The following is a 22,429-nucleotide window of genomic DNA, read 5'->3' as shown; positions in this document are numbered from 1 at the left end:
CACCTGGACAAGCCTCGCCTACCCTGGCCTGAGGCAATCAGGTCAATAGTGGGTGGGGGGCAAGGAAGGCCGAAGTGTGCAGCAGGGCAGGCGTAGAAGAATGGTGATAACTGGGCATCTCCATGTACCAGGCATAAGGTTCAAGAGACATCACCTTACTTGATCTTTGTAACAACACTCTGAGACAGGTGTTATCACCACCATTTTATAAGTTAATTAACTTGCCCAGGATCACATGCTAGTCAGTGGTACAGACAGGGTTTGAACAGTTTGACTTGAAAGTCTGTATTCCCTGTCACAACAGTGGGTGGAACCCCACCAGCCACCTGGGAACCTACAAGTGTGACCTCTGGGCTGGTTTGGGGTGGGGAAGTGATTGGCCCTGCCTCAACAGCGTGGTGGAGTCCCTGGCCTGAGGGGGTGGTGGACTTCTGATATGTTAATATTTCTAATGGGGGATAACTTAACTGCTGGAAAAAGCTGCCAGCTGTCTTGAACAGAGAAACAAATGAGGTGAGTTATTGGGAATGAACGGAAAAGCTTCAGTGTTGGTCAGGAGGAAGGAAAAAGAAGCCTCCAGAAAAGAGGCTTTGACCTTACACCACAGAATGGTAGAACAAAGCAAAGCAAGAATATGTGAACAATGACATCTCCATGCCCGGCTGAGAGAGTAGGCAAGGGATACTGAAAAGATATGTTGAGGAGAGGATTTCTGCAGTAGGGAAGGAAGGACAAACGGGAAAAACCTGTAACCAGCTTCCTCCCTGTGGCCAGCTCCTGCCTAGCTGGTCTCCCATTTGATATGAGAGACCATAAAAAAGCTGAGAGCACCAAAAGATGAGCTCCCATCTGATGAGTTGGACACTCTGGGCCGGGCCGGCTGCAGTGACTCAGTCCGGGGCGGTTGATGTCACTTTCGCTCAGGGGCACTCACGTGGCTCTGGCTCACAAACAGGTGCTTGGGGGCAGCCTCAGCTCTTGTGCTGCGCAGGTACTGGCTCCAGCTGAACTCCTCCTCCTTGTAACCTAGGCCCCTCGGGGGGACAAACAAAGCGCCGTGCAGATAGAGGGTACCCCACACTGAAGTAGCAGAATCAGGCAGTCCTGAGGACCCTATAACCCCTCAAGAGCCTTCCCAGAAACCCCCTGCAGATGCAGGACAGGACCTGGGTGGACACTCAAAAGGCAAGGCCAAAGCAGAAGCCCTGAGACTTCTGGTCAACGCGGCCCTGGGGCAAGGTCCTATCAGGATACGATGAAGAAAAGGCTGGCTTTGGATTGGGCAAAAGGGATCAGAAAACAGAGCTGGAAGGAGGGGGACCTAGGATGGGATCTGAGGACTCACTGCCTCACCATGACCAACTCCAGCTAGGCCTTACCTTTGGGGGGCTGCAGCTTGTGCCCAGTCTTCTCAAACCAGCCAGCAGGATGAATGTCAGGGGAGTTGGCATTGATCCAGAAGTCATGGCACTCAGAATACCCATCAAAGTGCAGACGTAGGCGGTAGCCACACACCTGGCCCCATGAGGGGGAATCACAAGGACTCCAATGCCAGCAGACGCCCCACTCCCTAGCCCTCACCTCTCCTGGCCCAGCCTGGTGGCCTGAGGGGCTCTAAAGCTAGCAGGCTCCCCCATCTCCACATTTCTTCACTCCCAGGTTTCCCCTATCCTGAACTTTGCCCCACTCTCTCCCTTCTTACAATGAAGACAGCACCCAACTGTTCACATACTTGTGAGCCCTGAGTTCTAGGTACAAGACTCTCTATAACATCCTTCAGCCCTGGACAGAACCTCAAGGGCACCAACTAGATCTCGAGGCTGCTCAGGGCCCCTGACAACCTTACCTTCTGCTACCTTCTCTCTCTGCTTCCCATGCATACATTGTATTCACTAAACTAACGGCAGTTCCTTGAACATGGCGGCCTGTTCTACTCCTCAGAGCCCCCTTTGCTGCTTCTGCCCAGAATGCCTTGCTCATTCCCAATTTAACTCTCAAGACTCTAAAGGAGGCTCTTCTTTTATGAAGCCTTTCCTGACCCCTCAGGCAGAACTAACCACTTTCCCCTGTGCCTCCCTGCTCACATCTGTCACCACCCCTGTGGTACATCACCTATGTGTTTATCTGGCTGATTTCTTACATAACTGTGAGCTCTTAGAGGGCGAAGACCTTGTTCAGCTCACACCAACATTCCCAGCTCTTGGGCTCTCTCCGCCTCAGTCTCCCCCAGCACTAATATATACTCATTCAGTAATATCACAACCCCACAACACTTCAACTGTTCTTTATTTTTTAGTTTTCTGTGTGTCACCAGCTTAATCCCCTACTAGACTATGCTTTTGGAGGACAGGGCAGTGTCTCCCTTATCTGAGTCCATGCTCTCCATGGCCCCAACAGACACCATCATCTATCATATACAGTATGATCTGAGGTTGCAAAGTTTCAGAGAGGCTACCATGGAGGTACCAACCCTCAGCTCACCTCAGCCACAGTGAGGATGAAGTACATGGACGGGTGTTGAGGGTCAATGCCTTCCAACTTCATGCCCAGTTTGAAGCCATTCTTGTTATGAGTGACTGCTTGGTACTGTCAACGCACAGATTGGAGAGGACACAGCTTCCATCCAGTCTTATCCTTGCCTAGTGGGCTTAGGGTGAAGGAGCTGCCTTTAGGCCCCACCCCGCCTGGTACTGCCAAGGGGTTAGCTTATTTGGGGACCTTTAATGCAGGGATGCAGAGAGGGACAGAACAGCTCCCAGATCCCTTGAAAAATGTGGGCTGAGTCAAGGATGGACTTAAGGGTGCCCTCTTTCCCAAGTAATGGGAAGATCAGTGTACAGAGTTGAGTAGAAGGCCCCGGAATTCAAAAGATCCAGTGATATTGGTACGTCTGGGTTCCACCTCTGTGATTCTTCCTACCCTGGAAGCCCCTTACAGTGTGCCCTTCTCTACTCTGGGCCCTTAAACAATCTGCCCCCTTTCCATACTGGCAGTCCATGAGGGATGTCAGGCACAGAAAACCCCGGAAGACCTGAGTTTGGTGCACGGTCCCTGTGCTGGGAAGACAAGTTCTTCCTAGGTGGAAATTGTCCAACTCACGTCCTGGAAGAGGCCGACAGGGGCAGTAACGGCCTTCTGCTCTTCTAGGTAGGACTCCCACGACCATCCTTCCTTCTTCTCACCTGACGCAATAAAGAGGAGACAGAAATGCTGACCCTCGGGCTGCTCCTGATGTACTACTTTCTTCTGCCTCCCCTGATCCAGCTCCTGAAACAAGCCTTTGTCTGTACTCACATGGTGCCCCCAGCCCCATCCAGTCATGATGGTGCCAGACACAGGGGGCTCTGACCTGAGGTTACACCAAACTCTATCAGCCCCACCCCCACCCCCAGGCCACTATCAGCAGAAGTACTTTGGATTATATAGCAACTAACTACTGCTCGTAGCCCTGGTGGTAGAGTGGTTAGAAGCTACCGGGAGCTACAGCTGCTGATGAAAAGGTCAGCAGTTCATATCTACCTGCTGCTCCTTGGAAACTCTATGGGGCAGTTCTACTCTGTCGTATATCATCTCTATAGGGTCACTATGGACTTGACGGGAACGGGCTTCGTCTGGTTTGGTTAACTCCTGCTCGGTATGATCTGAGGTTAAAATTTCAGCCACGGGGGTAGTGAGCCAGGTGACTAACTTGCAATGCCACTGTTATGAATTGAATTTTGTCCTCCAAAAATAAATGTTGTAAATTCTAACCTCTGTGCCTGTGGTTATAATCCCATTTGGGAATGGGTTGTCTTTGTTATGTTAACGAGACATAATTAACATAGGGTGTGTCTTAAATCACAGAGATTAAAACAAGCAAGCTAAAGATGCAGAGATGGGGAAAGAGAGATGCCACGTCACATGAAGACCGCCCAGGAGCAGAAGCTCAAAGAGACAAGGACTTCTTCCAGAGCCAACAGAGGGAGAAAGCCTTCCGCTAGAGCTGGCACCCTGAATTCAAACTTCTAGCCTCCCAAACTGTGGGAAAATACATTTGTTCGTTAAAGCTATCCACTTGTGGTATTTCTGTTATAGGAGCACTAAAAAACTAAGACCTCCACCCAAGCTCACAGGGAACGAACAGGATAAAAAGAAGCGAGAAGGAAAACAGGAAGGAAGAAATGGGAGAGGGGACACACAGAGATTAAAAAAAACACTTTTTCAGTTTTTTATCCCCTGAACATTTATAGGCCCACAGACACACAAATGTGCATACGTGTACTAGCTGTGTCCACAGAGTACACAGACTGATTCCACAGCCCTCCTAGACATTCACACTGCACACACACACTTGCACGCATACGCTATGATCAGTGCCCTATAGCCTGGGTCCTGTGCATATCGTGGAGTCTCAGGGTCCTGGGGAAGGGGAGATGAAGTCCCCTGCAGGACCTTCAATTTAGCCTGAGATGGAGGCCTAGCCTCCAACCCAGAGAAGAAAAACCTGTTAAAGGCTAGAGCTGGCTACATGTGAATTAGGCTGACCAGTCAGCCTGAACTGCCTTCAATTGAAGGCTACAGCCAACCACAGACAACTAAAGAGATAACAACTCGCAAGAATCAATTCATATCTCTTGGGTGAATAGCTCCAGTTTCTGCTAGAAACTTCTTTGGCTCAATTTTGTCATCTGTAAAATGTAGGTAACTTTATCTACCACACAGGGTCATTGTAAGATTTAAGCAAGATGCTGTGTATAAAAGATCCTTACGAAATACAAAGTGCTGGACTTATGTTACTGGTTCTAAGTCTCTATTAAGTCTTTCTAATTTGAATTCTAGCTCACTTGGCCACTGCTTTGGATCATTCAGGCTTGAAATGATTCGTCACATGGAAAGAAGCTTTTTTTCTTAGTTGGAATCTAAGTGACTAGGAGCATGCCATCTTGAGGTGCCTGAATTCCCCAGTCACTGTACAGCACCTTGAAATCCCAACCATCTGATGTAGTTAGGCCAAAGCAAGGGTTTTCTTCACCAACTGATCAACTGAGCCATCAAATCTCTGAGACATACATTGACACACTAACTTATGGCACATCTCTTCCTTCTATCCTTTGTCCTGAATGAAATCTAAATTATCCCTTAAAACACATCAACTACTATGTTCCCTCAAAAAAACCTCCACTTCTACTCAATCTTCATCTAGGCTTACTGAGTAGGGAAAGGGAAGACAGGGAAGACTTCAGGATGCCGGGCTTATCATCTTTATGTTTCTTGACAATAGAATTCCACATTATCCCTCCTAATACCTATAAAAAAAATATACTTTCTTCAAATCACTGCTACAATTACCAAGCCCTTCACAATAACCATTTCTTCCTCCCTGAATGATGATTTTCTTTTTGCCTCACTTTTCCCAAGCTATAACATAAGCTAAAGGCTGAATGCTTGCTAGACTACTCATCTCAGGTACCATCGGCTCTTCAACTCCAAGTTTACCTCCCATTAGACATACTCAGTCATTTGAACAGAACATGGGGATATGGCGTGTTTTAAAATTAGGAAAGGTGTGCATCAGGGTTGTATCCTTTCACCATACCTATTCAATCTGTATGCTGAGCAAATAATCCGAGAAGGTGGACTATATGAAGAAGAACAGGGCATCAGGACCAGAGGAAGACTGCTTAACAACCTGCATTATGCAGATGACACAACCTTGCTTGCTGAAAGTGAAGAGAACTTGAAATGCTTACTGATGAAGATCAAAGACCACGGCCTTCAATATGGATTATACCTCAACATAAAAAAAACAAAAATCCTCACAACTGTCATGGATTGAATTGTGTCCCCCCAAAATATGGGTCAATGTGGCTAGGACATGATTCCCAGTATTGTGTGATTGTCTACCATTTTGTCATCTGATGTGATTTTCCTGTATGTTGTACATCCTACCTCTAGATGTTAATGAGGTAGGATACGCGGCAGTTATGTTAATGAGGCAGGACTCAATCTACAAGATTGGATTGTGTCTTGAGCCAGTCTTTTTTGAGATATAAAGGGGAGAAACTAGCAGAGAGACAGGGGAACCTCATACTACCAAGAAAGCAGCTCTAGGAGCAGAGTGTGTCCTTTGGACCCAGGGTTCCTGCACACAGAAGCTCCTAGTCCAGGGTAAGACTGATGACAAGGACCTTCCTCCAGAGCTGACAGAGAAAGCCTTCCCCCAGAGCTGACACCCTGAATTTGGACTTCTAGCCTACCAGACTGTGAGAGAATAAATTTCTGTTTGTTAAAGTCATCCACTTGTGGTATTTCTGTTACAGCAGCAGTAGATGAGTAAGACATGAACCACTAAGCAGTATCATGATACACTGAGAAAATACTGAAATTGTAAAGGATTTCACTTTACCTGGATTCACAATCAATGCCCACGGAAACAGCGGTCAAGAAATCAAATTGCTTTGGGCAAATCTGCTGCAAAAGACCTCTTTAACGTGTTAAAAAGCAAAGATGTCACTTTGAGGACTAAGGTGCACATGACCCAAGCAACGGTATTTTCAATTGCCTCACATGCATGCAAAGGCTGGACAATGAATAAGGAAGACTGAAGAACTGATGCCTTTGAAGTATGGTGTTGACGAAGAATACTGAATATAATACCATGGACTGCCAGAAGAACCATCTGTCTTGGAAGAAGTACAGGCAGTGTCCGGGTTACAAACAAGACCTGTTCCTGTCTTTAAGTTGAATTGTAAGTAAACCAGAACAGGTCCATAAGGTTCTTGTTTAGCCTTACTTTAGTGCAAGAAACGGCCTGAAACCTTTTCAATGATTTAAAAGCTGCACATGAAGCAAGTGAAGGTGATTGTGATGAATTTGTTGCCAGGTGGGGCTTGTTCAATCATTTCCAAGTGAGGGCAAATTTATATAACGTTAAAGGGCAAGTACATGTTGTTTGTAACTTGGCAATCTGGGAATTTACTGTACAGCCAGAATGCTCCTCAGAAGGGAGAATGGCAAGATGTCATCTTATGTACTTTGGACATGTTATTGAGAGGGACCAGTCCCTCTAGAAGGGCATCATTCTTGGTAAAGTAGTAGGTCAGTGAAAAGAGGAACACCCTCAACAAGATGGATTGACACAGTGGCTGCAACAATGGGCTCAAACATAGCAACGATTGTGAAGATAGCACAGGACTGGCCAGTGTTTCATTCTGTTGTACATAGGGTTGCTGTGAGTCAGAAGTGACTTGATGGCACCTAACAACAACAACAACACAGATGCCCAACCAATGGGGAAAGTTGGGGCTGAAATGCTTGCCAAGCAATGTGTTTGAGTCTATTATGAGGAAAGGTTGCCTTTTTCTACTTGGTCTACTCAGTAGAGGCACCTTTTTACAACTTGTACAAAGGCACAACATAGGCTAGCTATGGCACTGATCCTCTCCTGACTTCTAGAAATGCTCCTTTGCTTATTCCTGTTTGCTTAAACCAGATGCTCTTGGCTAGCACTGTCTTTGGCAAAATCACTCTATCCAAAACCAAACTGGTAACTTCTCTGCCAAAGCCTGTTCTCCTTTTGGTATTACTATCAAAGTCAATGGCACCACCATCCATCTGCTCAGTCATATAAGCCAGAAACTTGGCAGCAGTTCTTGATTCCTCTTTTTTATTCTCCAGGATACTACAGTTACTGAGTCCTGCTGATTCTAACTCCCAGATATCTCTTGAATCTATCTCCACCTCTCCATGTTCACCATCCTTCTTGCTTTGAACCTCATTCAACAGCCTCTTCATTAATCTCTTTGATCAAAATATACTTTCAGAATGTTTCTAAAAAAAAAAAAAAAACCTTGCTAGTAATTTCTCTGCTTTAAGTTCCAGATTGGTTTCTCATTTCCAACCAAGACAAAAAATCCAAACACCTTTCCACAGCACACAAAGTCCTCTGTGAACTAGCCACTCCCTATCACTCCAGCCTCATCATGCATTCTCACGCTCCTGTGTTTCTGTGCCTTTGCACATGCTGATCCCACTTCCTCAGAGATCCTGCCCCCACCCTGTCCCATCCTCCTGACTATCCATGTCATCATCCTTCAAGCGCCAGCACCTAGCATAGGGCTTTACACAGAATAGGTGCTCAACAAATGTTTGTTAGATGAATGACAGAAAAAATGAGTGAACGGACAGAAGGAATGTCATCCCACCTCCCCCAAGGAGCCTTCCCTGACTCTGTGAGGCAGAGTGTCCTGTAACAGTTCCTTGTATCTACACAGCTCAATTGCAACATTAATTACACTATTATATAATAACTACCTATTTACTTATCAATTCTGCAACTAGACTTTGAACTCCTTAAGGGCTGGTATTGTGCTTCGCTTAACCTTAACTCTTAGCATCTAGCTCAGTGCCTGGTACACAGGAGGCACTTAGTGTTTGTTAAAGGAAAGAACCATAATGGAAATACTACATATCAAAAACAGTGGGATGCATCAATTGGTCTCAACCCACCTGGAGCAAAGGCAAAGGAAGAACACCAAGGTCACACGACAACTAAGAACCCAAGAGACAGAAAGGGCCACATGAACCAGAGACCTACATTATCCTGAGACCAGAAGAACTAGTTGGTGCCCGGCCACAATCGATGTCTGCCCTGTCAGGGAGCACAACAGACAACTCCTGAGGGAGCAGGAGACCAATGGGATAAAAAAAAAAAATTCTCATAAAAAGACCATAACTAATGGTATGACTGCGACTAGAGGAATCCCAGAGACAATGCTCCCCAGAACTTCTGATGCCACAGGACAGGAACCATCCCCGAAGACAACTCATCAGGCATGAAAAGGACTGGTCAGTCGGGGGGAGAGAGATGCTGATGAAGAGTGAGCTAATTAAATCAGGTGGACACTGGAGAGTGTGTTGACAACTCTTGACTGGAGGGGGGATGGGAAGATAGAGAGAGAGGGAAGATGGCAAAATTGGCACGCAACGAGAGACTGAAAGGGCTGACTCAATAGGGGGAGAGCAAGTGGGAGAAGGGAGTAAGACGTATGTAAACCTACATGTGACAGACTGATTGGAATGGTAAATGTTCACTTGAAGCTTAATAAAAATTAATTAAAAAAAAAACAACAGTGGGATGCATCTAAAGCAGTATTTAGAGGGAAATAATAGTGTTAAATGAACATATTAGAAAAGAAGAAAGCTAAGCTGTCTTCTGAAATTAATGAACTAAACATCTGTCCCATGATGTAAGAAGAAGAAAAACAAAATAAACTCAAAGAAAACAGAAGAAAGGAAACAAGAAGGAAAGACAAAATTTACAAGCCTTGGCAAGACTGACAGATTGATAAAGAAAAAGAAGGCACTCATAAAAGTAAGAGAAATAAAAAAGGGGATATCACTACATATCCTGCAGACACTAAAAATACAAGAGGATATTATGAATAACTACTCTCATTTGACAAATACCCTTCTTTATCATCCAATCCCATGCCTACCTCTATGCACTACTGAAATTGCTCTTTTGAGTCACCAGTGTCTAAATGCAAAGACTTTTCCTCATTCCTCAACCTTCTTGACCTCCATGTACCACCAACCACCATTCCATCTTAAAATTTCCTTCTCACTGCACTCTCTTAGCTCTCTTCTTCCTCTTCTATTTCCATTACTGATTCTTCTTCCTCCCATTCCAACCCTGCTCCTCAATGGTGGATTCCCAAAACCAATACATTACTTTTCTCTCATCTTCTCTTTTTTCTGTTCTCCTCCCTCAAGAGGCTCCTTTAGTATAGCTTTGGTCATTTCAGTACAGATAATTGGCAAAATAACGTCTCTAGTTCAGACCTTTCACTACAAGGTCTACAGGAGAAAAAGACATTGTAAAGAAAAGAACAGAATGCCAAGATTCAAGAATAACGGATTACAAACAATCATAAAGGTGCCACAGTATGTTGGTTGTTTTAAATTTGCTAAAGAAATAAATCTCGGTATTTTTGTTTATCTCTTATATTCATAATCAGTTCATTTTAATACACAAAAGTTTGATCTAGAGCCTATATCTCACAGGGTTCCATGCCTGGGAATCACCAACTGAAAAGGCTGGGCTCCGTACGCATTGGTTTATTGTTTACCTGGTGAAACCCATTAAAGCTGCTATCACAGCTTCTAGGAAGTATAAGTGGGCTTTTTTGAACATCTAATGAAATTCAGTCCATCTCCACAGAAAAATAAACAATTAATAAAATTTTGCACGTATATTTAGATTCATGGACCTCACTTAAGAAAGTTTTGCTGTCAGAGGCATACTACCTCCTCTTGAATGGAATTACACACTCATTCTCAACTTGTTCCCTAACTCCATATAGCTCTCCTCTTTTAATATAAAATCTGTGCCCTATAAAACTATGCATGTAAAGCACTAATTATAACAAATTTAATAGGACACAACCAAAAATTAAACCTTTATGCTCTTCAAAAGAATTGTTTAGTGTGGAGTGATGGGGGACCAGCATACACTGGGAGAAAATATTTTCAATATAAATATTTGACAAAAGACTTGTATTTAAAATATATAAATGTTATGGATTGAATTGTGTCCCCCAAAAACGTGTGTCAACTTGGCTAGGCCATGATTCCCAGTACTATGTAGCTTTCTACCATTTTGTGATCTGATGTGATTATCTTATGTGCTATAAATCCTAACCTCTATGATGTTAATGAGGCGGGATTAGAGGTAGTTACCTTAATGAGGCAGGACTCAATCTACAGGATTAGGTTGTATCTTCAGTCAATCTTTTTGAGATACAAAAGAAGCGAGGAGAGGTACCTCATACCACCAAGCAAGAAGAGCTGGGAGTGGAGCATATCCTTTTAACCCGGGGTTCCTGGACTGAGAAGCTCTTAAACCACGAGAAGATTGATGCCAAGGACCTTCCCCCAGAGCCGACAAAGAAAGAATGGTTACCCCTGTGGCTGGTGCCCTGAATCTGGACTTCTAGCATCCTAGACTGAGAGAATAAATCTCTGTTAAAGCCATCCACTTGTGGCATTTCTGTTATAGCAGCACTAGATAACTAAGGCAACAAAAAATTAAGAAGACAAACAACCCAAATAAAAGTGGGCAACAATGTTTACCTAAAATAACTTAACAAGAACAGAACAGGATTCTTGTAGGATTACTCTGAATCTGAAAAGACTATAGCAAGTTGATCCTGAAGAGTGCCACTATAGATCCTTGATCTGGATATGGGCAGAATGAGAGAGGACATGAGAATATTGGTAACTCTTTAAATGACCAGAACAGCTATTAACAAATAAATTGTAACAATTTTTGCAAGAAATTGATCATTCAAACAAAAGGCTGTTGACAAGATGGAGTTAAATAAGGGAGAAGGCTTGAATGAATGTATGAGGTTTCTATCATTGACCAAATGATAAAACAAGGACTTCACTGAGTACAGGATACCACTTTGCTGAGCATTTTCTATACATTTCCCTAAGAAATAAAAAAAAGTACCCCAGTGGTACATGTTTCTACAAAAACTGGAACACTCCACCATGACTAGATATGTGAATCCAATAGAAAGCCATCAAACTGCCAAATAGAGTGTAGATAAAACACAGATTCTCCACACACACAGGGAACTCAAGCAACTCTGACACATTCCAGAGTCTTCTGCTCAAATGACCCATGGAAAATGTGTGAAAAAATTTTAGCCATAAATGCAACCTTCTTCTGTCCACTGATAATTTCTCTTCCCTTGGGGAGGGGAAAAAAAAGAACAAAAAACCAACACCATACTAATGTCCACAGTTGAAGCCAGTGACACGAATCAAAAGATAACTTTGTATTGGTCAACAGGACCTAGCTAAGAGAATGTTGATTTATGAATCTATTTCCCTAAGTTAATATAGTGAAGTTGAACCACTAGTAGTTAACTCTATGGCATCTAACTACAACAAAGTGGAGATAACATGGGTATAATAATGACTACTTCCCAGAGTCATTGTGAGTGTTCCTCTGCCAAGTCCTAAGAAGCCATAAATCAATGAGGGCTAAACCCTTAACTTCTCATATGATAGTCTTGGGATAGAGAAAGAGCAATGCAAGTCTTGTTTGGCTGTGATGGGCAGATGGTGGAAGAGGCGCTATAAAGTTCTGAGCCCAGGGTGCAGACTGGGCTCTTCTGGTTGGCACTGGTTTCATTTGGCTCCACTGGATGGTATCAAGCCATCCATTTGAGGACGATGCCCTAAGAACTGATCTTTCCTCTGGTTCTCTCTGGGACAGAAAAGATAGTGCAGCTGAGTCAGGGTCCAAGGGGAACCATCAACATTCAACTCATCCATTCATCTATTGAACAGTGTTTACTAAATGCCTACTCTCCACGTGTTCTGTGCTAAGCACAAAGAATATAATAATTAATAAAATGGTTTCCATCCCTGTGTTCATGGAGTTTGTCTTAAAAGTGAAAGACAAACAATAAACAAATTGCTACGTAGTATCTAGGTGATTATAACTATGATAAATGCTACATAGCTCCAGCTGATTGCTGTCACATGGGAATGTGGAGAAAGCAATGGAGAAGGCTGGATGGCCAGAGCTGACTATGAATGACCTCCATTTCATTCTGATTAGAACTAAAGGGTCAGAATGGGGGCTCAAATAGGAAGGTCAGACCACTGAAGGCTTGTTCACACCACCAAAGGGAGGTAATGCATATGGTTCCAGGAAAGGCTGATCAAGTCTTCAGATCCTGAGCCGTGACCTTCTTGGCAATGGGGCCTACTCACAACTTGACAAAAGGGGATACACAAACACATATATAAACCCATGAACATACATGTACTAATGCACAAACTAGAAACGCTGCCCCTTTCTGCTTCTCATGCACTAACCCATGCTTATCTATACATACACAACATACCATCACAGCCATTAGCCATACTCCCAGCCTCACATCATTAGATATATACACACCTCACATGAATATATGCACACAGGCCAACATACCAGACTGGCTGCTGCTCCACTCCTCACTCTCTGGGGTGCTAGGGATGGGTTGTCCCTCTGGATGCTTCTCTCCTTCTTGCTTCTCCTGCAGAGGGCAAGGTTGATCTCAGCTTCCTGCCCTTGAAGGCTGAAGTGAAGCCCTGGTCTGATTCTGGCTCCTGTCTGGCTCTCTGGCCATATGGTGTTCTGTCCTGAATGGGTGGAATTTCTCCTAGGTCCTTGGCAGGAACACAGCTGCAGGAGACAACCCCCTAACATCTGGGCCCAGACTCACAAAAACACACACACCCTAGTTATACAGTCTGCCTACAACTCTTCTCACTCCCAGGTAGGGAAACTGAGGACACAAACACCTGCCCTCTGACTTTACCTGCCCACTGGAACCTTCATGCACTATCTCCTCCAGCCTTTCTGCAGCTAGAGCCCTGTGCTACCTGGCTTCTGGGCTCTAGTGATGAAGACTTCCACCTTGTCCACACGATCTACCTTGGGTGCCAGTTCATGTGACTGTGGTTTAGCTCTGATACAACACTGAGATGAGAGTGCCCAAAAAGCAGGGGAGTGATTTATTACTTTCTCTCCAACCAGGAACAGGATTTGACTCAGGATGGGCCCCCAAAATAAGATGAATGAATCATTGTGGCTGTCTTATCTGGTCCTGTCCCTCAGATGACCTGGACTGATGGAAGGAGCAGTGGGAATTGAGGAATATCCTCTGCCACCCCCCTCCCTCCTCACTGCCCTCTTCCTACCATAACCTCTGGCTCTGACTCTTCCTCTGATGGGCTCTGGTATTCCCTGCACTTCCGCTTCTTCATAGGTTTGAGCAGTTCAGAAGCTCTGGTGCCTCCTGAGGAGCTCTCCACAATGACTGACCTGAGGGAGGGGCAGCCTGAGGGAAAGAACCACCTGCCCTGTACCACCCAGCCCCACCTCTTAAGCCCTGAACAGAAATGGGGCTTTGGGGAACTAAAAGGAGGGCAAGTAGGGCCGCAATCCTCTCCCCCTTACCGTTCCTGGAACAGCTGGGGGCAGTCATCACTGGAGGAATCAAGGTTTGGGGCAGGGCCAGGCTGAGCCCCGCACGCCTGGCACTGACAGGTGACGCCATCCTCTGGGGGGTCCTGAGAGTTATCTTCTGGAGGGTCCTGAGGGAGGTCCGCTGTGGGGGCCAAAGTGACCTCAGGCCTCTCACACATCACAACCGCACTCTGGCTCCGCTCACCTTGGAGCCGTGTCCCCTCAGGTTCTGCCTCCACCTTGGTCCCACCTCCTCAGGCTCTGAGCCCGCCAGGCCCCCAAAGCCTTCCCCACCTCAGGACCTACCCCCAGGACACACCTGCAGGAACACCTCCGGCCCCGCCCCCTCACGCCCTGCTCCCTGCCCAAGGCTCCTCAGGGAGCTCAGGCCCCGACATACAAGCGTGTAGGGGCCCAGCTCAGGACCTGGGGAGAGGGGCTCCTACCCGGCTGTTGGGTGCCCGCCTCGCCACCTCCCGCCGAGGCCTCGCCATCTTCGTATTCAGCCATGCCTTCCCGCCGCAGCTCCGGGCTCGGTGGCTGTTCTGCTCCCACCATGGTCAGCGGCGCGTACTCGCTTATCCGGAACTGGAGCGCAGGAGGGTCTGAGGACGCTGACTCCCAGACCCGCCCTGGAGCACCGCTGAACCGACACCGGTCCCCTCTCGCCGCCTCACTCCAAGCCACACCCCCAGGGTCCCGTAGGCTTCGGTCCCAGAGCGCCTCGCTCCAAGCCTCGTCCCCAGGGTGCCGCGGGCTTGGGTCTCAGAGCGCCTCGCTCCAAGCCACACTCCCAGGGTCCCGCGGGCTTCGGTCCCAGAGCGCCTTGCTCCAAGCCTCGTCCCCAGAGCCCCTCGATCTAAGCCACACCCCCACGGTCCCGCGGGCTTCGGTCTCAGAGCGCCTCGCTCCAAGCCTCGTCCCCAGGGTCCCGCGGGCTTCGGTCTCAGAGCGCCTCGCTCCAAGCCTCGTCCCCAGAGCCCCTCGATCTAAGCCACACCCCCACGGTCCCGCGGGCTTCGGTCTCAGAGCGCCTCGCTCCAAGCCTCATCCCCAGAGCGCCTCGCTCCAAGCCTCGTCCCCAGGGTCCCGCGGGCTTCGGTCCCAGAGCCCCTCGGTCTAAGCCATACCCCCAGGGTCCCGCGGGCTTCGGTCCCAGAGCGCCTCGCTCCAAGCCTCGTCCCCAGGGTCCCGCGGGCTTCGGTCCCAGAGCCCCTCGATCTAAGCCATACCCCCAGGGTCCCGCGGGCTTCGGTCCCAGAGCACCTCGCTCCAAGCCACACCCCCAGGGTCCCGCGGGCCTCGTCCCCAGAGCCCCTCGATCTAAGCCATACCCCCAGGGTCCCGCGGGCTTCGGTCCCAGAGCACCTCGCTCCAAGCCTCGTCCCCAGGGTCCCGCGGGCTTTGGTCTCAGAGCGCCTCGCTCCAAGCCTCGTCCCCAGAGCCCCTCGATCTAAGCCACACCCCCACGGTCCCGCGGGCTTCGGTCTCAGAGCGCCTCGCTCCAAGCCTCGTCCCCAGGGTCCCGCGGGCTTCGGTCCCAGAGCACCTCGCTCCAAGCCTCGTCCCCAGGGTCCCGCGGGCTTTGGTCTCAGAGCGCCTCTCTCCAAGCCTCGTCCCCAGAGCCCCGCGATCTAAGCCACACCCCCACGGTCCCGCGGGCTTCGGTCTCAGAGCGCCTCGCTCCAAGCCTCGTCCCCAGAGCTCCTCGATCTAAGCCACACCCCCACGGTCCCGCGGGCTTCGGTCTCAGAGCGCCTCGCTCCAAGCCTCATCCCCAGAGCGCCTCGCTCCAAGCCTCGTCCCCAGGGTCCCGCGGGCTTCGGTCCCAGAGCCCCTCGATCTAAGCCATACCCCCAGGGTCCCGCGGGCTTCGGTCCCAGAGCGCATCGCTCCAAGCCTCGTCCCCAGAGCTCCTCGATCTAAGCCACACCCCCACGGTCCCGCGGGCTTCGGTCTCAGAGCGCCTCGCTCCAAGCCTCATCCCCAGAGCGCCTCGCTCCAAGCCTCGTCCCCAGGGTCCCGCGGGCCTCGTCCCCAGAGCCCCTCGATCTAAGCCACACCCCCAGGGTCCCGCAGGCCTTGTCCCCAGAGCCCCTCGATCTAAGCCACACCCCCAGAGTCTCGCAGGCCTTGGTCTCAGAGTGCTTCACTCCAATCCACACCCCCAGGACCCCTCAGGCCTTGGTCCTATAGCCCCTCACGCCAAGACACCCAGCACCCCAGAGCCGCTACATACCAGGTCCCAGAGCGCCTCACTCTATGCCACGCCCCCAGTCCCGAGTCCTGGTCCGGAGCGCCTCACTCCAAGCCACGCCCGTAGAGCGCCGCAGACCTTATTCCCCAACCGCATCCTTAGGGTCCCAAGCGCGAGGTCCCCAGAGCACCTCACTCCAAGTCACGGCCCCAGCAGCCCTCAAGCCTTCTCTCCTGGGCGCCCCACCCGAAGCCATGCCCCCAACCACACGCTTAGGGCCTCAAGTGCCTGGTTGGTCCCCTATAGCGCCTCAGGTCCCAACCCCAAACTACCTCCCTCCAAGCCACGCCCCCAGAGACCCTCGGTCCCACAGTGCCTCATCCATAAGCCACGCCCCTGGAGTACCCCGCTAAAGGCCCACTCCCAGGTTCCTTGTCTCAGCCAGCTTCCCCGCTCCACCTCAGGCCCCGCCCCGTACATGCCGCTCTGGGGACCTAGTCCATCCCCGCAGACACTGACCCGCAGGCCACTCCCAGGAGGCTGGGCCGCAGCCTCGGTCCACTCCAGTAACCGCCCGGTGCCGACGCTGGAGCTGGTTGCTGGCCTCGCACCTAGCTGAGGCAGCACGGTGGCCGTGACCGGTTCGTTGCCGGCCGCCCGCTCCGGGGCGCCCACATGGATTGACTCTCGAGGGAAGCAGGACACATCCAGGGCACTGGTGGGCAGGCCGAGGGTGGCCGAGCTGGCTGCAGATACGTGGGCAGACACGACACAGGTAAGCCTGGTGGCCTTGCCCCAATCCTGCCATGCATATCTGGGGAGGTGAAAAGAGTCATCCCCTCCCCAGGATCCACACCTGCTTGAGCAAGTATGCTCCTCCTCCCTAGAGCCCTGGCTTAGCCCACCTGGGATGATGAAGGCAGTAGCCGGCAGGCGAGAGCCGGAACCTGGGCTGTCTCTGGCCACCAAGTGGACGCTGACTTCCCCTGTGGAGGGCCCCTTCAGCGTCCTCAGCATCTCCATTTCAGCATGCCCTTCCATCCTGGAAAGCCTACAAACCGAACACAGCCCCAGGGGAATCAGAAAGTGTAGAATAAGAGGGCTTCTTTGAGGGGGAGCTGGCCACCCCCATGCCAGCAACCTGCAGAGAAACACCTCAGCCCCGAGGGGGTAGGGTGTCTCAGGAGACCAGCATCATGTCTGGCTCGTGGTCACTGGGAGGTCTCCAGCTAGGCCTGCACGTCTCCCCCACCCTCCTCTTTAAGATGGTTGCAGTGGTATATGTGAGGGTGCTTAGTAAACCCGGATGTACAGAACTCACTCTAGGAAGCGTGGCTCAGGACACGGTTCTGTCTGGCCAGCTGTCCTCATGACACTGCCCAGGCGAAGTCCAAACTCACCTCCTTCTGGATCCCCACCCCCACTAGAATCATTTCCTTCTCCCTCTGGGGATTCAGAGCATTTCAAGTATCAGGTTCTCCCCCACCTGTGCGTAATTTATCTTCCTGGGAATTGGGATCTTTTCAGATCCTGTTCTTTTACACTCTTTGCCCACCACTCCCTCCAACACCAAGCAAGCATTCAAACATCTGTTGAACGAATGTATGCATTTGAAGGGCAACGAGGTAGTGTATGAGAACCCAGGAAGTACGTGATTTTGCTTTAGTAAAGCAGGGACAGTAGAGGCATTTAATAGAATTGGTTGAACAGGTAAATATATGGAAAAAATGGCTTAATGACGTATCAAATATATTTAATATCTACCATTTACTCAGCTCCTCAAATGTCTCAGCCACTGTGCTAGATGCCTCACTAGCACTGTCCAATAGAATTTTCTGTGATGATGGAAATGTCCTATGCCTATGCTGTTCAATACAGTAGCCACTAGCCACATGTGGCTACTGAGAACTTAAAATATGGCCAATAGCCTGAGGAACTGAATTTTTATTTAATTTTAATAGCCACAGTGGCTACCGTATTGGACAACACAGCTTTATACTTACTATCTCCAAAACACATCTCTGTCTGACTTCTCTGTATCTCCACTGCCACCATGCTAGTCCCAACCACTATCAGCTCTCCCTGGATTTCTGATATTGCCTCCTAGCCCATCTCCCTCTTCCTCCTCTGCCCTCCTACAGTCTATTCTCCAGTCACAGCTTCAAAAACATAAACCAAATCACATCTTTTCCCCATTTAAAGCATTAGTAAAATTCTTCAAGGGCTCTGCATTGCCATTAGAATGAAATTGCAATGCTTTACCCTACAGAATCTGACCTGTCTTCCTCTCTGACCACACCCGCCACAGACTCTGCTTTCCTTCTGTGGCTTGACCAGCAATCCCACCTCAGAGCCTTTGCCCTTGCTGTTCCCTCTTCCTGGAATGCTCTTCCCCAAACTCTCTGCTTGGCTGGCTCTTTCCCATCATCTATGCTCAGCTCAATGGCCACCTCCTCAGAGAGGTATTTCTTGACCATTAATTTAAAGCAACACACCGTCCACTACGCCCCATCACTCTCTATCTCATTACTGTGTTTATTTCCTTCACATCCTCTACCATGATCAGCACTGATCTTCATTTATCAGTTTCTGTGTTTGTCAGTCATCTCCACATGAATGTAAGTTCCATGAGAGCAAAGACCTGTTCAGCACCTATATCCCAGCACCTAGAACAGGCTGGCACACAGTAGGTGTTCAATAAATATTTGTGTTGGATTTCAGTAATTCAAGCTTAAAAAAGTTTGCCAAATGACCCATACCCTAAAAAGACCAAAATCCCGCCCTTGACACCGTTCCCTCCATTACTAAAAAAGCACTTCATGAGTGATTGATATTTGGTTGCTTGAAGGTATTAGCACTACTTGACAATGACTTCTGGCATACAGGTTAAAGAAAACAACATAGGCCTAGGCTTACAGCAGACATGAGTTTGAATCTCAGCTCCCCACTTAATACCTATGTGACTCTGAGCCTCGGCTTCCTCATGTGTAACATAGAGGTAGTAATGGTGTCTATCTACCTCAAAGGGCTAGGGTAAAGAATAAATAGAAAATGCATGTAAAATTTTGACACCAGCAGGCCCTCATCAAATACCAATCCGCTCCCTCTTAACAGAAATTCCAGGGAGCTTGGTTGGCAGCTTCTGAAAAAACATGTAAGCTGCTTGCTTGAAAAACTGGCTTGCAGTGGTTGCTGTCTCTCTCTTGCCCTCTTGCATTGTCTCCTTCCCTCTGTGTTCTTGTGGTATTCATTTATTGCTACATTCCACCACAATCTAACCTTGCACTTACTTGAGGCTGCAAGTACCTTGCAGGCCTGTGGCCAAAGCACCCAGCATGCAAAGAGTCTGATCTAGAGATTGCACTCAACAGTCACTCAATGAATGAATCAGACAGTTGAGAGAAGAGAATGATCAATAATATAAGAAGACACAAATGGTATTGAAAGCCATAAGTGGCTTAGCCACGTTTGCTTTTAGGGCAAGAACATTATTTCCCCCTTCTATTCAGAGGCTGGGGGCAAGAGGGGATAAAGTGGGAAGCCCCCCACCCCCCACTACTGGGGAGGTTGTCAGTGGCAGCCCTCAGTGTTCCCTGTTCTCTTGGAGTTGCCCTCAGCCAAGAGAGCTGCCCTGCCCTAGTGCCCTCTTCTGGGGACAACCATCCAAAGACTAGTTGATATAGGGTACAAAGGCCTGCCCCCTCGCCTCAAAATGAGACATCGGAAGGGCCATGAAGGAGCCCTGGTGGTGCAGTGGTTAAGTGCTCGGCTGCTAACCAAAAGGTCTGTAGTTCGAACCCACCAGCTGCTCCTAGGGAGAAACATGTGGCAGTCTACTGTCCTAAAGATTGCACCCTTGCAAGCCCTATGGGGGCAGTTCTACTCTGTCCTATCGGGTCGGTATGAGTCGGAATCGACTCCACGACAGCGGGTTGGCTGTTCCAGGAAGAGCCGCCATCCCAGCTCCAGAACTCCTCTTGGGACAGGCTGCAGGCTCTATTGAGACTACACCAGCAGTTCAACTTCTCCCTCTGCCCAGGCCTGCTGTCGTCACTCCCCTACAGGTGACATTCCTGAGGGCACTTGCCAACAAACCTCCTACAGTCAATTTCTGAGTCTTTCCAGGGAACCCGACCTAAAACAACCACTGCATGCTCAGCACCGTGTCTGGCACATAATAGGTGCTCAATAAATATTTCTCGAATGGATACGTCCATGTGTATTTTTTCTAGTTTGCCAAGGTACCCCCGCCCCCGCATTCCGTGCCCCTCAAAGCCTTGTACACAACTGCTGCCTGATAAATGCCCTCTGTTTAGGTTCTGGGTGGAGAGGTAGCGCTCCAGACATATACTCCGGCAACCCCAACACACACGCAGCCGCAGTGAGACTGAGAGGCACAAACTTGCGGCCTCACCCCTCCAGCCCCCCGCAGCGCCGGCCGAGACCCGGGAGCCGTACTGCGGCCCAGCGCACGGGGTTCGAGGATCTAGATCCGCCGCCAGCCTTCGGGAGTCCTCCCGGGACTGGCAAAGACCTGGGCGGGCGCGGTGGCCACTGATCCCTCAGCTCCGCAAAGCGGTTACTTTTTAAAACGCCAAAATGGCGGAATTTTTTTTATTCTTTCCCTTTATGGGGGAAAAAAATCTCATTTTTCGTTGTAAAAATAAAAATGGGAAAGAAAAAGTTTGCCAAATGATCCACTTCTTAAGGAAACCAAAATCCCGCCCTCGACACCCTCCCCTCCATTAATGAAAAACTCTTAATTGACTGCATTTCTCTTAGAAAAGAAAAAAGGCAGCAGCCTCCTCCCCCTCCACCCCTTCAGAGCGCGGTCAGCAGCAACTCGGCCAGATCCGTTCTCCCGGAGCCTCGCACCCGCCTGGCCCCCTCCGCGCTCCGCCCAGACCCCTCCACTCCGGTTTTCTTGAACACCCTACCCGCGGAGGCGCTCCGAAGGAGGGAGACACCGGGACCAAGGACTCGAGCACTCGCCGCGCTTGGCGGGGCCGGGTGCCACGGCGTCCTGGCCCAGGATCCGAGTCCACTCGCCCAGTGATCCTTACCTGCAATGCCAGTCCGTGGCTGCCCCGCGCTGAGCAGTGGTCCGAGCCCTGCACGGCGCGCGCCTGCGCGCACAGGGGGGCGGACCCGCCTCCCTGCGGAACTCTTCAGCGCGGAGCTGGCGCGGAGCAGATTTGGGGGTCGCAGGCCCGGGAGTTCTGCGGCGCCTGCGTCCCCTTGCCTTCCTATCAGGTCACTGCCGCGTGGGGCCAATTCCCCACCTTCTCCTGGGGCCGGTTTGCTCCGCGGCCGAGGGGGATCGAGATTGTTCTTGCCCTCTACCCCTTGCATCACAGCCACCAGCGCGCAGTGAGGCGCGGGAACCACCGAGGCTGGAGAGAGCCCCGTGGGACCCCGTCCCCCACAGCTGAGTGGTGAATGACTAAAGACGTGGCTTGCACCTCCGTACACGCCCCAGCTAGGTGGTTGCGCCGTCAAGCGCCTTTCCACCGCGCCTGGCCCCACCTGGAAAAGGAGAGCTGAGAAGGGTTAGAAACCTGCCTTATAAAAGGCTGAAGGGCACTTGCGACCAGAGGAAACCAGGCCCAGCGCGGTGTAGGTTCTGGTCCTGGCCCTTCCTGCCATAAAGAGCTGCATTAGCCACCCCTGGGTTCCGGGAGGGAACTCTGGTGGCCTAGTGGTTAAGTGCTACAGCTGCTAACCTAAATATTGCCAGTTCAAATCCACCAGGCGCTCCTTGGAAACTCTATGCGGTTCGAATCCACCAGGCGCTACTTGGAAACTCTATGGGGCGGTTCTACTCTGTCCTATAGGGTCGCTATGAGTCGGAATCGACTGGAAGGCAGTGGGGTTTTTTTTGGGTTCCGGGACTCCGCTACGACTAGCTGGTGGTGTAGCCTGGGCTCTTCGTTTTATTCTTCTGGTTCTCCATTTCTCCGTTTGTAAACTGGAAGTGACTATCACTTTGCTTCATGGCAAATGGCTTGTTTTTAATAACGGCTCCTATTTTGGTGCTGCCTTGAGCAAGTCCCTGGTACCCTGTGCTTCAATTTCCTTAATCTCACTGCCTCAACATGGCTTTCTGAGTACCTAAATCTTGTTACTGGTTCTCGTACACAAAATACCCCTGTCTTTATTAGACACATCACAGCTGTACCTTCACATGGATTTATGTAATTCAAGAAGTTAGGGGACCACGA

At 49.5% G+C, this 22,429-nt stretch overlaps 1 protein-coding gene across 2 annotated transcripts in view; it reads right to left on the bottom strand.

Moving 5' to 3' along the window:
• Nucleotides 1-21,014, bottom strand: part of L3MBTL1 (L3MBTL histone methyl-lysine binding protein 1) — a 41,377-nt gene extending 20,363 nt beyond the window's left edge. Inside the window, exons 1-11 of one of the 2 annotated variants that reach the window (XM_064276100.1) lie at nucleotides 17,114-21,014; nucleotides 16,728-16,954; nucleotides 14,458-14,599; nucleotides 14,003-14,153; nucleotides 13,744-13,867; nucleotides 12,992-13,076; nucleotides 7,469-7,474; nucleotides 3,100-3,182; nucleotides 2,482-2,586; nucleotides 1,380-1,515; nucleotides 935-1,026 (exon numbers count right to left, since the gene is read on the bottom strand). In XM_064276100.1, the coding sequence (XP_064132170.1) occupies nucleotides 935-1,026; nucleotides 1,380-1,515; nucleotides 2,482-2,586; nucleotides 3,100-3,182; nucleotides 7,469-7,474; nucleotides 12,992-13,076; nucleotides 13,744-13,867; nucleotides 14,003-14,153; nucleotides 14,458-14,599; nucleotides 16,728-16,954; nucleotides 17,114-17,249 (1,287 nt within the window). In that variant the 5' untranslated portion in view covers nucleotides 17,250-21,014. Of the gene's footprint in view, nucleotides 1-934; nucleotides 1,027-1,379; nucleotides 1,516-2,481; nucleotides 2,587-3,099; nucleotides 3,183-7,468; nucleotides 7,475-12,991; nucleotides 13,077-13,743; nucleotides 13,868-14,002; nucleotides 14,154-14,457; nucleotides 14,993-16,727; nucleotides 16,955-17,113 lie in introns of those variants that run through there. The other variant, XM_064276101.1, reaches the window with a different exon arrangement.
• Nucleotides 21,015-22,429: the final 1,415 nt, after the last annotated feature.

The sequence above is a fragment of the Loxodonta africana genome, chromosome 24 (genome assembly GCF_030014295.1).
Source record: "Loxodonta africana isolate mLoxAfr1 chromosome 24, mLoxAfr1.hap2, whole genome shotgun sequence".
Classification (NCBI taxonomy): domain Eukaryota; kingdom Metazoa; phylum Chordata; class Mammalia; order Proboscidea; family Elephantidae; genus Loxodonta; species Loxodonta africana.
This window is presented reverse-complemented; position numbering and strand designations above follow the sequence as displayed.